This window comes from Pelodiscus sinensis, chromosome 10 (assembly GCF_052426305.1).
Source record: "Pelodiscus sinensis isolate ZL-2025 chromosome 10, ASM5242630v1, whole genome shotgun sequence".
Taxonomy (NCBI): domain Eukaryota; kingdom Metazoa; phylum Chordata; order Testudines; family Trionychidae; genus Pelodiscus; species Pelodiscus sinensis.
The window spans coordinates 23,425,709-23,442,233 of record NC_143061.1 but is presented as its reverse complement, the minus strand read 5'-3'; the positions used below and the strand labels follow the sequence as shown (position 1 = coordinate 23,442,233).

Here is a 16,525-nt window from a genome sequence, read left to right as displayed (position 1 = left end):
GTTAAACTTAACCGCTGAAGATTATTTACACTCCATTGTAAATAAAAGATAAGCATGATACAGTACACATGTAATGTATGAAGTAATTCAATTCCACAATTGTATCACAGATACTATATAGCAATAGTACCTTTTAGACTGGGGTAGGAGGCCAAGATAGGGTCGGTGGCCCAGATCCAGCCGGCCAAACCATTTGATCTGGTCCGCAGCTGCCCTGCCACTTCCCTACCCCCAGGCCAATTGAGACCTGGGGATGGGGAGTATGTGACATCTCCTTCACCTGCCAGATGCACGTGGCACCAGAGGGAACCGCCTGCTGTTCAAAACGGCTTGCAGGTCCCTCTAGGCACTGCACACCCCTAGCAGGGCAGAGTGCGGGAGGGAGAGTTCGCACACTCCCCAGCCCCCAAACCCTGATTGGCCTGGGGACGCGGGCACAAGTGAAGTCTCCTGCTGCCAGGAGTACATGGCACCTAGAAGGAACTGCTAGCTGTTCAAACTGGCTGGCAGCTCTGGCACGGCAGGGGGCGAGAGACTTTGCGCGCTCCCCTGCTCCCAGCCCTGTTTGGCGTGGGGGTGGAGGGAGTGCACAAAGTCTCCTTCCTCACTAGGGGCATGTAGCCCCTAGAGGGACCTGCTAGCTATTGAAAATGGCTGGTGGTTCCCTATAGGCGCTGCATGCCCCTGACAGGTCGGGGATGGCGGACAAAGACTTTACACACTCTCCCACCCCTAGGCTAGTCAGCCCCCTTCCACTGAGGCCCACCTCTTCTCTGCGAGGCTCCACCCCTTCTGGAGCAGCCCGTGACCACTTCTGAAATTCGGGAAGCGGCTCCCCTGAAAAATTATTTACCACTCCTGTTTTACAAAATGACTTTACCCAACATGACTTCATCCACTATTTACCAACACTGTATATTTTATTTTGTAACTAGTATTTGTAGGGATAAAATAGCAAACAGCCCATTAATATGTGGGTAAGATTCTGAACCACAGTTTCTGGTTTAGCTTTTCCACATAGGCCCACGCTGCCCAGAGTGAGCAGAGACATGAGGCTTAGCCAGCAGCAGGTAATGGGCCCAAGGAAAAATTCAGAAAATAACCCCGCCTGTTTATCATGAAAGCAGCATAACACTAGGTCATAATTATGGAAAGCCATAAATGAACATCCTTATCATGAGTTTCACACACACATACACACACACAAGGCTGAGAGGGGCCTCATAGTCTGGGAAAGAGACAACAGCTGCCTTCCCAAGGCCAACCACGACCTCAGGAAAGGCTGTAAGATAGCACTCCCCCTAAGAATTCAAACTCGCAGACCTACCAAAGGTATACTATAAACAATTGTTTGCTGTGTGCCGTACACTATCTTTTTGTTTTATAACCCAGGAAAGCACCTATGAACCACATCTGTTGGAAAGACGTTGTCATCGCTCCTATAAATCCCAAATGGAATATAGCTATGCCTTGTAAGGAAATTCTTGGGGGGCAGGGGGAGGAAGAAGGGCGCATATACTCGTATTTAGAAATTGTGTTAACCTGAGCCATGGGCAGAACTACTATGTAATCTTTTAGACTATTGGTTTACTGTGTTTATTATGCCTTGCTGTTAGTACCTATTCAGGGGCTCAGGAAATCTCACCCTGTCACTTCTCTCTGCCCATCAGCTCCCTATACAACCTATTGTAATGATTTGCTTATCAGTGCTCACGAACCCAAGTGGCAAGGTTATACTCTGCCAGCGCTGTGTGCAATAAACCCTCCTGCTTGAATCTACATGGTGTCTACATTTTGGTTTCCAACAGTATTTAAGAAACACACATATAATTCTACAGTTCAGTTTAACAAAAAAAAAAGTCTTTATTATTATAATAAACAAATTACCTTTCTGCTTGTAGAATTAAACTTACTGTTCCTTCTTTGAGGTCAAAGATAAGTGGTGTGTTCCAGTTCTTTGTACTAAAATAATATTAAGATTAGTATTAATTAACATTTCTAAAATTCACAAAGTAATAAAACACCTTTTTATTTTTAAAATTTTAAATGATAGTTAGCTGTCCAATTCCCATTGAAAGTCATGGCAGTTGACTATTTAACCATCACTTCTGTCTTTGAAAATCTCACTCATGAGTTTAGCCAGTGGATCATGTAGCTGCACATCTTCCCTCCTGCTTCCTAAACACCTTATGCACAGGGGTACCCAGAGCCCTTGTAGTATTGTGCTCCATGGCTTTAAAGGCACACAATCGCACTCTATTCTGCCTTCCTATACATTGTAGAACCACATTATTTTAGTTTGCTCAGAATCTTCTGCAGTTTTTACACTGGTCACAGGATTTACTCCTATATGAACTCATACGTGGACTGGTGGTTCAATGATAATCATGTTACTGAGCAGGGAAACAACATTTAGGTATTAGATTTAGATCCCTATGTCTGGTAAACTACATTTCAGACATGACATGACTGTTTTCTGTATCATCCCTTATAAATAAACAATTCTAAAGAATCTGTTGGCCAATCTGCAGAGCACAAGTAATGGCATCTGAAAAACAGCTTGTGTGTCCTGGTCTCTGAGAAAGAAGTAACATTACCAAAGAAGTAACCAATGCAAATTGGTCAAATGGCTACGTGAGTTCAACTGGCAGCTCCTGAATTTAGAGATGGGCTATTCCCTACCCATATTTAGATATTTGAAGGGTAAGAGTAATTTCCCATAAAATGTATTTATCAACTAATTTTACTCCATTCACCATATCATCTACTTGTGTGAATTGCCATGGATCAGCTGAGCCACCAGAACTAGGACAATTTATTCCAGGTTGAAGATCTGGCACGTGGGGTACATTTTCAAAGGGTAAGATAGGATTTAACTGTTCAACTTTCATTCATCTTAGAAGAACTCATAAATGGTGGAGCTAATGGAAGATAAAAGGGAGTGCAACCTTAGTTTTATATGGCACCTTTTCAGGCATATGTTGAAAGATGTGTGTGACATGACTTTTTTACCACAGGGGTAGTGAGCAAGCCCGGCCTTCACTTACCCAGCAGAAGCAGCTCCAGTCTCATAGGGCTGAATTTGCCTTCCTGGTCTGGACATTGCAATATGATGCATGGAGTCATGTGGAGATGTGACCTTAAGCACCATGTCACAAAGCTACTCACTCAAATTTTGCCCAAGTGCCCCTTTGTCATGACAGAATGGTGGCCAGGCCAAATCTGAATGGTGTTGTGACCCTCTGTTCCAGGTCAGAATGCCCAGAGTGGGGAGCTGGGCCCAGCGCCACAGAACTGGAGCCTTCACTGCCTGGTAAATGTGGGGCAGACTTAAGTCTTCAACCCATCACCAATGATCCATCACCCTCCTAGCTGCAAAAGCTAGGAGGAATACGTTACAGTAATTCCTTATACAACTATGAAAATACATGTGTGTGTGTATATAGGTGGGTTCTATAACATATATCTATAAAAAGATATAATGTTTTCATAGCCAAATCATGTATAAACAACTGCATTTTAAATCAAGCTCCTTCTGAATTCTCACAATTGAATGGATCATTAATTCAAATTACTTACGAAAACACATAACATTGAAGAGAAGTTGAAACAACTAAATGCCCGTAGTTCAAAGAGGCCTTAATGACTCTGTCACGGAATTCAAGTAAATCCACTGCATCATTAACAACATTACGGACCTAATAAACATGATTTATGGTTAAAAAATAAAATAATACAACAGATAACCCAGCATAATATTATACTCATTTTTAATCTCCATAAACAGGTGGCTGATATCATGCATTTACTGTACCATGTAACTGTGTAGGAACAGGAAGTTTTAAAGAAAAGCATTAATTAATAAATCAATTAACTCATGTTTAATAACCTAGAATAATTTTGAAACAAAAAGGGTTGCATTAAGTATGAAGTTTTTACTTGCTAATTTGTTTTGTGTGTTTAAAGACCTGACTTGTAAAAAAATGCATCTGTTTTCCTGGAGAATGCCATCATGTAAATCAATGGTATAACCTTACCTGGAATTCTGGTCATCTGATCTCAAAAAAAAAAAAAAAAAAAAAAAAATACAGCAGAACCTCAGAGTTACAAACAGGTTTAGGAAGTGACCAGTTAACCACACACACCATTTCGAAGCAAAAGTACACAAGCAGATAAGCAAAAGTACACAAACGTGCACATACTCCTACACACAGAGAAAATATTGCACAGTACAGTACTATGTTAAACATAAACCACTGAAAGATATTTAGGTGCTTAATTATTTATTCAGAAGACTAGTTTCAGGCATCCAGGTTTGAAAATGATGGAAGAACTTGTAACAGAAAGTCAGTATTACTCCACTGTTCACTAGTTATGTTATGAGTCAGTGTCTTAGAACACAGAAGAAAAATAGCACATAAAATTCAAATATCTGTATTCAATCCCAGATATTTAGGTGCCTAATTGTGGATTCTGGCCAAGCTTTTCATAAACAGGTGCCTAAATTTGAGCTCTATAAACTACAATTTCATTTCTAACATGTCAATCACCCAGAAGCTCCTACTAATGTCCATAGGAACTGCTGAGTATTCAGAATTTTGGGGGGCTCTTATTTGATTTTCAAATGTGGATTGAGGAGTTTTTGTTGTGGCTGTTTTTTCAAGCCTCAGAATTAGCAACCCAACTTTAGGTATCCAAGTTTGAAAATTTCAGTCTCAATGTTTTATTATTTCCATACATTTGTTCCCTAAGTCCTCACTAAAGGGACGTCTAGACTACAAGCTTCTTTTGAAAGAAGCTTTTCCGGAAGAGATGTTCCGAAAAAAACTTCTTCCGAAAGAGAGCGTCCACACTGCCAAAGCACATCGAAGAAGTGATCTGCTTTTTCGAAAAAGTGATGCTTTTTCGAAAGATAGTATCCATTTGGTGTGGATGCTATCTCGCATTTAAGCTGTGATTACTATGGATTGAGTGACCACCAGTGCACCTGTGCTTTTTCCTGGAGGCATCTTCTTTCAAAAATCTCCCTCTTCCATGTTCACACATGCTGTGTTTTTTAAATTTTCTTTCAAAAGAACGCAATAGTAGTGGGGACATAAGTGAAGTTTTTTTTGGAAAAATGGCAGTTTTTCCGAAACACCCCCTGCAGTCTAGATGTTAAAAGACATTTGACAAATGTTCCTACCTTTGGAAAATTTGAACCTGTGGTTATATTACGGTGAATCAGCGCAACAAAGGACACTAAACACTCTTTATGATTGTGGACACCTGTCAGTTGCCTGTTGATCTGGAAATCCAAGAAAACCATGAATCTGGACATCCATTCATCACAGAGGCTGTGGCAGAGTCAATCCCACTCCTGGGCCCCTGGCCAGGCCACTGTCCCATAGTTTAGGAGTTGCAGTATAAGATTCACTCACCTTGTTTTGGTGTTTGTCATCTCCCTGCAGCCTTTGTCAGGGGGCTGATGCTATTCTACTTGGCTCCTCCGATATCCTTATCAATTGTCTTTCTCCACACTCCAAACTTCTCCTTCACTCTCTAAACTCCTTGTCCAAGCTCCAAACTCCTTCTCAACTCTCTCTCCCTCCCCTACCTACAGGGAGGGTTTTTAAAGAGGCCTTGTGGAAGCCCCAATAAGCTTTACCTGGACCTTAACTTATTTGCAGCCGCCCTGTCTCAGCTGCCCCTAATTAGCCAGGATTCATACCTCTTTCTGCAAGAGCTGCCTCTCTACCCTTCCACCAAGCCCTTTAACCTGCTCTACCACACCTGCTCTGTCACAAGGCATACGTGATAGAATAATTAGTACCTATACTATAGGAACAGACAGCGATGGTGCAGCTGTACCCCATGTAACCCCATGTAGTGTAGACATGATACTCAGCCCTGCCTACACTATCACTTATACCAGTGCTATCACCAGTGTAGATGCACCTTTATTGGTAATTAATGCAATATTATTTCTGATGTAAACAAAACTTATGACTCAGTGAATCAGATCCTTTATTCATGCCCCCACCTCACCAAAAAACAAGCTGCTTTGATACTTTCACAATCTTCAAGTGAGCCAAGAGGCTGATGTAGTTCTGGGTCATGTGACTGTATACTCAAACACATATGCATGTACCACTTGCTCATTCTGACTCAAAGACATTTAACCAAATTATTTATACTTGGCAAAATTATTCATTCACTATTATTTATCTCTAATAAGAAGGAGTTACTCACCTTGTGCAGTAACGGTGGTTCTTCGAGATGTGTGTCTCCGTGGGTGCTCTGCTCTAGGTGCTGGTGCCAGCGACTTTTCTAGCAGTTTCTACCGCACCGTGCACGCGCCGTGGTGCCCCTTGTGTCATTGGTGTATGTTAGGCACGCATGCAGCATGGTCCCTCTGTTCCTTCTCTACCAGTGCTGTTAGAGCATGGGGATCCAAAGCAGGGGAAGGAGGGAGGGTAGTGGAGCACCCACAGGGACACACATCTCGAAGAACTACCATTACTGCATAAGGTGAGTAACTCCTTCTCCTTCAAATGGTGTCCCCGGGGGTGCTCCAGTCTGGGTGACTACTCAGCAGTTGTTGGCCCGTGGAGGTGGCTTTGGAGCCCTGCGTTAGTCATTGAAGATAGTACTGCATGTCCCACTGCCATGGATGATGCAATGGAAGAGGAGAGAGTGTAATGCTGTGCAAATGTGTGGTCTGATGACCATGTGGCGACATTACAAATGTCCTTGAGAGGAACATTGTTGAGGAAGGCAGTAGCGGAAGACATTGCCCTAGTGGAATGGGCCTTAATGACTCAAGGTAGTTTTTTATTATGGAGGGTGTAGCATGTGTGGATACATGAGGAAATCCACTTAGAGATCCTCTGCGAAGAGACCGCTTGTCCTTTGGATCGTTCTGCGTAGGACAGGAAGAGTCTAGGGGACGTTCACCAGACCCTTGTCCGGTTGATGTAGAAGGCAAGTGCTCTGTGGACATCAAGGGTGTGCCAAGCAGCGTGCACCGGGTCAGCATGAGGCTTGGGAAAAAGGCAGGTAAGTGTATGGGTTTGTTGACGTGGAAGGGGGAAGGGATTTTCAGGATGAATTTAGGATGGGGTCGGAGTTTAACTCTGTCCTTGGTGAACACTGTGTACGGGCGGGAGGGGGTGTCTGCCATTAGGGTGGTGAGTTCGCTCACTCTCCTGCAGGAGGTTATTGCAACCAGAAAGGAGACTTTCATCGATAGGTATGACCAGGAGCAAGTCACCAGCGGCTCAAAGGATCGTTTTCTCAAGCTCTTAAGTATGTGATTTAGGTGCCAGACGGAACCGGGTGGGCAAACGGATGGAAAGGTGTTTTGTAGACCTTGAGGAATCTCTTAGTGATCGGACTGGTGAGGAAAGAAGCTCTTTGGCGTGATGGAAAGCTGCTATGGCAGCTGTATGGACCCTGATAGTACTGAGAGCGAGGCCCAATTCCTTAAGGTGTAAGAGATAGTCCAGTAGGAGGGGGAGGAGAGTGGTCTCTGGCATTGTAGTGTGAGAACGTTTGAGCCAGTGGGAAAATCTCTTCCATTTATAGAGGTACGCTTTCCTGACAGACTGTCTTCTACTGTTGATCAGTATTTCCTTCAATCTTTCTGAACTGGTGTTTTTGGCATCTAGTAGCCATGAAGGAGCCAGGCGTAGAGGTGAAGTTTGTGGGGTTCTGGATGGAGATTCATTCTGTGATTCTGGGAGAGAAGACCGCGCTGAGGCAGGAAGGAATATGGATCCGAGATTGTCATCCTGTAGAGGTAAGGATACCATGTTTACCTTGACCATTCTGGTGCAATAAGTATCACTCAAGCATGGTCTGTTCTGATCTTGCTGATGACCTTGTTGAGAATAGGAAAGGGTGGGAATGCATAGAGGAGAGGAGCATCCCACCTGATGGAGAAAGCATCCCTCAGGGAGTGCTTCCCTAAAGCTGCTCTGGAACAATAAAGGTGACACTTCCTGTTGTTTCTGGTCAAGATGAGGTCTATGTCTGGCTGACCCCATTGGCGAAATACGTGATTGAGTGCATGCCTGTCTATCTCCCATTCATGCTGGTTGCAGAACTTGCGACTGAGGGCATCTGCAGTAATACTGAGCACCCCTTGAAGGTAAGAAGCAACCGGGGTGACCTGGTGCCTCAGACACCAATTCCATAAGTTGCGGGCCTCCGCACATTCAGATGGGGATCGTAAACCTCCCTGCCGATTGATATAGTACGTGCAAGTGGTGTTGTCCATCATTATGGTGATGGCCTTGCGGGCTATATGGGGTAGGAAATGCTGGCATGCATACCGTACTGCTAGTAGTTCTAGAAGATTGATATGAAACGTTTGCTCTATAAAGGACCATTTGCCTTGGGCCGTGACGGTTCACAGATGGGCTCCCCAACCAAGGAGTGATGCATTGGTCATCATAGTAAGTGTGGGGATAGGTTGTTGGAATGGCACTCCAGTTAGCACACCGTGTGGATTCATCCACCATTGTAGGGAGTTGAGGACCTGTGGTGGAATGGTAACTAACTTAGGGTATGTCTACACTACCCCGCTAGTTCGAACTAGCGGGGTAATGTAGGCATACCGCACTTGCAAATGAAGCCCGGGATTTGAATTTCCCGTGCTTCATTTGCATAAGCCGGGCGCCGCCATTTTTAAATCCCAGCTGGTTCGAACCCTGTGCCGCACGGCTACACGCGGCACGAACTAGGTAGTTCGGACTAGGCTTCCTAGTTCGAACTACCGTTACTCGTCGTGGAATTAGGAGTAACGGTAGTTCGAACTAGCAAGCCTAGTCCGAACTACCTCGTTCGTGCCGCGTGTAGCTGCGCGGCACGGGGTTCGAACCAGCCGGGATTTAAAAATGGCGGCGCCTGGCTTATGCAAATGAAGCCCGGGAAATTCAAATCCCGGGCTTCATTTGCAAGTGCGGTATGCCTACATTACCCCGCTAGTTCGAACTAGTGGGGTAGTGTAGACATACCCTTAGAGAACAGGTCTCTGGATGGTGGATGGAGAATGTGAGTCCCATGGTTGCAACTGTCTGGTGTATGGAGGTAGCGGATAGTTGTAATGCTGTGCATACCATGGTTGTGGTTGTGGGTATGCATATGCCGTCTGCCCAGACTGCCAAGAAGGAGGTCTGTGAGTTGGGCTGGAATGTTGGGAGGAGAATCTGCTCCGAGGGTCAGTGCCCACTTCGCTTGGAGAGCGCGAGTGATTAGATGATCTAAGGGAGCGCACTAACTATATGGAGGATCCTGGTGATATCAGTGCCATTGGTGTGTGACTCCTGACAGGAGATTCGTGCCATAAGCGCTCTTGAGTTGGTGTCGAGCTGTGAGGTTTGCTCAGTGCCGATGGTGCTGGCGGTGTTGTCTAGTCTGTAGGTGATGTTTCGGTACGGGGTCTCTTAGCCAACGAGGCCGGAGCCGAGTGAAGGTGTTGCTTCGGTGCCAAGCGATACTTATGGTGCCCCTCTGGTGCGGTCGGTGCCAGCGGTGCCGCTTGCTTTTGTTTGGGTTCTGAGTGTGCTCTCTTATGCAGTGCCAGCATTTTGGACAGTGCAATGCCTACCTGCGGTAATGACCCTTTCAGCTGTCGGTGCTGAGGGTAGAGATCGGGCTGGAGACAGACCCGTTTTTGAGAAAGCCATGCCAGAAGAGGTAGAGGGACGAATTTTGTCCATACCTTTCGGCTGATGAACAGATTTTGGCCTCGCTGGAGTATCCTCCGAAGACGATTGGAGAGATTTTTCGTATAATAAGGTCTTCAGTCTGTTGGCTCGGTCATGGCATGCTCTGGTCGCCAATTTCCAGCAGTGGGGGCACTTTTGTGTCTGGTGTGACTCCCCAAGACACTTTATACACTTGGAATGCCCGTCAGATACAGGCATAGCATCCTGGCACAACTCGCACCTCTTGAAGCCAGGGGATCCTGGCATGAGGCGTGGCGAAAAGCGGCGAGCCGCAAATAAATTTTTTTTTTTGCACTGGGATAGGGTAAGGGCCTAAAAACTTGGGAGAAGTGAGGTAACTAAGGGTAATAACCGGGTTTTTTGATAGAACGATGGAGAGAGAGAGGCTCTGTCTGCTGCTAAGGACAGTAGAGAAGGAACTGAGGGACCGCACCGCATGCGCACCTAATAGACCTAACAGACACCAATGACACAAGGGGTGCCACAGTGTGTGCACGACGGAAACTGTGGCACTAGGATGTACCAGCACCCAGAGTCGAGCACCCACAGGGACACCACTTGAAGGAGAAATTACAATTATGAGTCTTACATATACAATCCCAAAGGTCAACTTTGCTGAATTTGTAACCCATACCTCCATAGTTCTTCTTTTAGTTAATGTTATTTCAAAGTTCTTCCATTCCCAGCGTTGCTCCACAATATGGGCAAAAATCACATGTCCATTTCCACAAGCTCCTGCTATTTGAGTACCATCAACAGACCAAGCAATATTAAATATACTGCCAGTACTTGGTTTCTCTAAAGCATATGACCACTAATAAAAACAAAAACAAAAAAGAAAAGAATTCTTAATACTTTAAGATTGCACTAAACAAATGAATGCACTTAAATTTATTAATAGACTAATCAGTTGAATAAGTTTCTTATTTTTGCAGGTATCATATAAAGGTCTATTTCTTAGTAAGATGATCTGAAGACAGGAGGTACAGAAAAGAAAATACAGGAAAAATCACAACATTTGAAAGATATTTAGCAGATTGTTATTCAACCTAAATATATTTTAAATGTATTAAGTCATTCATAAATCTAGGCAATCACTAAATACAATTTAAAACTGCAATTTCATTTGCTTAAAAACAATAATATGCATTATGTGGACCCAGTGGACCAGATTCTCCAATATGATGCAGCTGATTCATGCTGAATTGCCAGCAGCTTTTGGACCTAGAACCAGCATGGCATAATCAAATAGTAGAAGAAGAATCCTCTGATGTTACACAGCCAGCTCAAAATTCCTACTGCATCTTCTCACCATGATGAAATATGTTGTTGAATTAAGACACATGGCCAGGGTGTCTCTATACCAGGGCTTAACTTTGGAAGCCCCGGGGGCCACAATGATATAGCACATGTCAAGGGCCGCAACTCAAGTGTGTTTTCATATACATGCAAATATATATGCAAATAGCTTCTATCACACTGATGGGCATGAATACAAAGATTAAGGCATGACTACACAACACACAGGCCCCATTTAAGTCAGTTCTGCTGATAATTAATAAAATGCAATATTTACCTGATTTCCACCCATATGACAGCACTTGTAATGAGCAATGACAGTCTAGGAATTTATCTACTAAAATGCGTATCAATAGAAGTCCATTATATTGACTATTTTTTTGTTTTGGCTCCCATCCGTGGGCCATGTGTTGAGACCCGCATAAACCCAAACCGCACCGCTGGCTGCAAACAAATGGGTGGGAGGCTCACATGTGGCTCATGGGCCGCGTGTTGAGAAGTCCTGCTCTATACTATGCTGATCCCAAACTATGCTTTTTAGCCCCAATGGCCATTAACTGCAAGCATTAAATTGGAGTACCCCTGAGGCTGCTGTAACTTACAACAAGGGCTTACCTGAACACAGCAGCCAAGGATTCGCAGAGTGCTTTATGACACTACCTTTCCTTCCTTTGTCCTAAATATTGTGTGGAAATTGACCATACACTAAGAGCTTAACCAATGTAAAAAAGGGAAACAGATTTTGTTTTCAGCATCAAGACCTGATTAGCGATCATTGAATAAATATAAAGAACCCAGATCTATAACTTTTAAAACTCACTGCTATAAGATATAACTGAGATGACAAGCTTAACAGGATTCCAAAAAGGAATAATGAGAACATTCTCTGATTAATTAAATAGGATTAAAACCATTTTAGAAGGAATGTAATAACCCCTACTTTTGGGCAATATATTTTTAAAGTGTGGGGTATGACTGCTGGAAGAAAAAGGATGTGAAGTCAGGCTGCCCAGAGGATTCAGGAGACCTGGGGCAAAACAATTTCGGGGGCCCCTTCCTGGCACTCCGTGACTCAGACATTCTCATGGGGGCCCCTGCGGGACCCGGGGCAAATTGCTCCACTTGCCCCCTGCTCTGAGGCCCTGTGTGAAGTACCACAAAGGGCATGGATAAGTCCATTTTCCTCTAAATTGGCAGCTTCTAGGTAAGTCTCAAATTGCTAATGTTGTGAAGAAAACTTTTGAAACATGACCCGGGTGATGTCCTCCTAAATTTACACAGCCTGAAATAATAGCTCTGAAATGTCTACTGCCCTGGTAATTTAAAAGAATATTAGCTCAGATGCCAAGGATGATACACATTAAATATGAACCCTGTGAAATACCTTATATATTTAATACATATTAAATATCAACTCTGTGAAAGCATTCAGTGAAGGAAAAGTAGTATCATTATGAAGATCTATCCAATCTACTGAGTGACTGGTCAGTCATTTTAGGTAGACCTTTCATAACAAATGCCCTGACTGAAGAGGAATACAACTAGAAGTTGAAACTCTCTTAACCGGGTCCAGCAGGACCTCGGATGTTCCAGGACCAGAGAGTTCCCAGAAGAGAGCTAGCACATGGGAGCCCAGTAGGCTGGTAGGGCAGTGGGAGACAGATGCGCAGCAGCGGGGGTTCCCAGCAGGGAGTGGGAGCCCCTCACACAGTAGTGGGATTGATCAGTAGGAGAACAGGAGCCTGGTGCTTGGAGGTGGCAGGACTGCCAGGTGCTGCAGCGAGAGCCTGGTGCGTGGAGATGGCAACACTGCCAGGTGCTGCAGCAGGGGCTGACAGGGCAGTGGGAGCCAGCGAGAGGGGGGAGGCGTCTGGGAGACCAGCGATCGGGCCAGAGCTGGAGGGGACTGGTGTCAGGGGGGCCTGAAATGACCTCCCTTGATCCAGAAAAATCCCTGATCCGGAACTGGTCAGGTCCCAAGGGTGCTGGATCAGGGAGGTCCAACCTGTAATTTCATTTTCCTAAACAGGAACATCAACTTGCAAAAAGTTTGGGAAATCACGCAGCAGCTAGGAATTGTTTTTCCCTGAGAGCAGGTTATTTCATAAATTTTCTTCTTGTGTTTCGTATACCTTCTTCTGAGATATATGGTACTGGCCACTGTCAGAATGTAATTCTGGAGCAGATGGACTACTGGTTTGATCAGATCTGGCAATTCCTATGTTCTCATACAAATAGGCAATTTCCCAATGAAGTCATACATAATAAAAAAAAATGAAAATTTAGTTCTTATTAAATTTTGAAAAGTTAAAAAAGAAATAGCTGACATTTGTATTATACTTTCATCCAAATATCCCAAAGTGCTCAAAACTTTTAAAACTGATTTAAAAACAGGGTCACTTCACTAAAAAGTGGTGTTATAGCTCCTTACAAAGAAAAATATTTAGTTACACAGTTTATAGCCTAATGTAGCATTGGTTCATTACTGAGCTACTAACTTCTCAGGGCATCTCAGAGGTTTTCCAAACCCAAAAGTGACCATGACTGACTTGGCTTATTTTAAGTGAACTAATGAGATCACAGTCTGATGTGGAATGGCCACATGCCAAACAACATACCTCAGGATTTCATTTTCCATTAGAAAAAAGAAGTGAAATCATTTTCCTAAGGCACTAGAAATTCAAACAGTAAGTAAAATGTCACATTTTTGCTTGCACACATTGTTAATAAAAGGTTCCTCAGGTGGGAATGCCCATTTGGCTGACTTCCAGAAGAACATGTTTCTATGGAAAGTGGCTGCAAAACCGCCAATGATTTTATGGCCTTATCATATTTTCTTTCATCTTATTAACTACTGCTTTCTGTGGTCTATATTTATTTAAAGATTATTAATCAGAGTTTGTAATATGGACCGAGCAAACACTGGAACAGAAGTCAGCTCTTAATGTTTTTGATAAGTGATTTGCTGGTTGCTTTCAATGCCCAAATATATTTAGGGCAAAATAATCATTGTATGGTCATACTCATACAGCTAGTCCAAGTGTAATGCAAATATACTGGGCAATCTCAGGAGGAGACATCTTTCCTCAAAGGCTATGGAGCAGTTTTGAAGAGGTTACTTCATACTGATAGCTAAATAAGCCCTATACATGTCTTATACCACCCTGTGGTAGAACATTGGCTGAAAGACCTGTGCAGCAACAATCTTCTGGTTAACCATTTCATTCCCTGACTTGCTTCCTGCACATTGCTGTATTCCCCAAATCCTGTCTGCCTTGTTCAGTGGGAATGCACTATTTCCAGTTTAATGAGGATGCAGGGACAGGATTTAAACCTTTAATGTCATCAAATTAAATATGCAGAAGTAGTACAGTGGCTTTTTACCCTTAAAGCATGCTTCCATCATTTACTCTATTCTTCCCCTCACCATAATTTTGACAACATTTTGATATTGGCTCTTTTAACTAATTACATCTTCAAACAGTTCGGGTAGTTTTCCCATATCCTCTGCCACCATCTCATCCAAAGGAGAAGCAGTGAAGAAACAGTGAAAACAGTGAGGAATCCTATGGTACTGGAGGACTGTTGTCTGGATACTGGGATCTCAGTAATCAGAGACACTCAATGGTACCAAGTTAAGAGGTCAAAGCTTTGAAGACAGTAAATCATGCCAGAACTTAAGACCTTTTCAAAGCTATTCTCTAAGATGAAAGTTTGCACTTTTCTTTTTTGTAAGCCTTTCCTGCATTGAGATAGGAGTGCTGGATCTGTTCAGAGGCAGATATATGGAGAGAAGGATCTTTTGTTCTGACTCAGAACCTGATTGACAGTAGCATTCATCATTAGTAGTCTGACTTTGATCTTTCTGTTTTTCCTTGTCCTGAATTTGAAGGTCAGACAGATGTTGCACTTCTGGGAGATATAGGACTCCCCCTAGCAAGTGACACACTTAGACTGTTCCTCATAGGTATAGTCTCTCAGCAGGAGACACAATATTTGAAACCTGATGAGCCAGCCACGTTCTGCCAGGAAAAAATAAGTTTCCTCCAAAAGGGAAGAGGGGTAAAACAATCTTCTCATGAATTAACTTCTCATATAATTAACTACAATTATACTAACTGAAGTGTAGGAGCATAAGCTTTCGTGGCAAAGACCCACTTCGTCAGATGCGTCTGATGAAGTGGGTCTTTGCCCACGAAAGCTTATGCTCCTACACTTCAGTTAGTCTATAAGGTGCCACAGGACTCCTCGTTGCTTTTGCAGATTCAGACTAACACGGCTACCCCTCTGATACAATTATACTAACAACTATCTTAATGACTACAGAAATATTAGAAAACCTGACACATGCTCAAAGCAGACACACTAGTTCTCTATCTCAGATCAAAGTGGCTGATAAGGAACTGTGTGTGGGGAGTTCATCTGCAAACCCCTACAGAGTCTCAGCATCCAGCATTAGAAGGCATACGGTGCATGTGTGGGCTGAACACACACTGCTAATTGAAAATCACCTAACAAGGGCACGCACACCTAAAGTGGAGTACTTACACTATAGGGACACTACTCAAAGAACAATAGTGTCACTCAAATTTCCATTTGACATTTTGTGTTGCTGTACATATTCCTGTAAATCTGAAAGGTCACCATCTCCCTCACCATAGAGGGGAATGGAAAGGCTTAACACTTGATATAGCATGAACTCAATAAAACTGTGTAGTAGCAGGTAAATCCTGTACAACAGGGCTTTTGGGGCAACGATGGAGCAAATGCTGGGAGTTCAACTGATATGGAGAAAATTACTGCTTCAGGATTTTGTTTTTCAACATTAAAAAAAAGAAAATTTAGGTTTCTTTTACATTTGATTTTTTTTTAAATTAGAGCAATAGAGACTACAAGACATAAAGTTGAAATACCACATACAAGGAGCTCAGGAGATGTCTAGCATCTGAAAATACACTGTAGTTTCAAAGGTTTGCACAAATGTCTTCCCACCATCACGGGGCACTTACTACATTTAAAGCAGGGTTAGCTCCTGGGTGCAGAGCAAACTGGGACTGAACAGTCTGGGCTCACACCGCCCCTAGGATTGTTGCAGCTCTGCCTCCTCTGCCCACCCCACGCACTGTGGAGATGGTGCTGGGGAGTGAGGGGGAAATCGGCTTTTAAGCTGGCTCCCCCAGCACCAGCTTCTCCCCATCTTTGCTGCTTCTGATACAGAGGCGGGGGTAGGGGGAGAGTGCGACTAATTGCTTACATTCCTACTCCGCACCAGGGGCTCTGCTCTCACACCCCGATGTGGGGTCCTGGCTTTGACCTCCTTATCTCGGTCTGTGTCTCTCTTCTCCTCACCAGAATCATGACCCCGCTCCCGGCTCCATCTCTGAGGTTTTGTGGGGCACAGATAGTAGTAAAGAGGTGTGAGATAAAAAGTCCCTTTCAGCACCTTCATTGTATGTTCCAGCACCATGGATAAGACAGTGTCACTCTTCACGAGTATCACCCTCTACAGCTTA

At 43.7% G+C, this 16,525-nt stretch overlaps 1 protein-coding gene across 5 annotated transcripts in view; it reads right to left on the bottom strand.

Annotated features, from left to right (window-relative positions):
* Positions 1 to 16,525, bottom strand: part of IFT80 (intraflagellar transport 80) — a 160,310-nt gene that overhangs the window by 48,676 nt on the left and 95,109 nt on the right. For all 5 annotated transcript variants that reach the window (XM_089780798.1, XM_089780800.1, XM_075937828.2 and 2 more), the window contains 3 exons: positions 10,348 to 10,527; positions 3,580 to 3,698; positions 1,888 to 1,962 (listed from right to left, as the gene is read on the bottom strand). In XM_089780798.1, the coding sequence (XP_089636924.1) occupies positions 1,888 to 1,962; positions 3,580 to 3,698; positions 10,348 to 10,527 (374 nt within the window). The remainder of the gene's footprint in view (positions 1 to 1,887; positions 1,963 to 3,579; positions 3,699 to 10,347; positions 10,528 to 16,525) is intronic.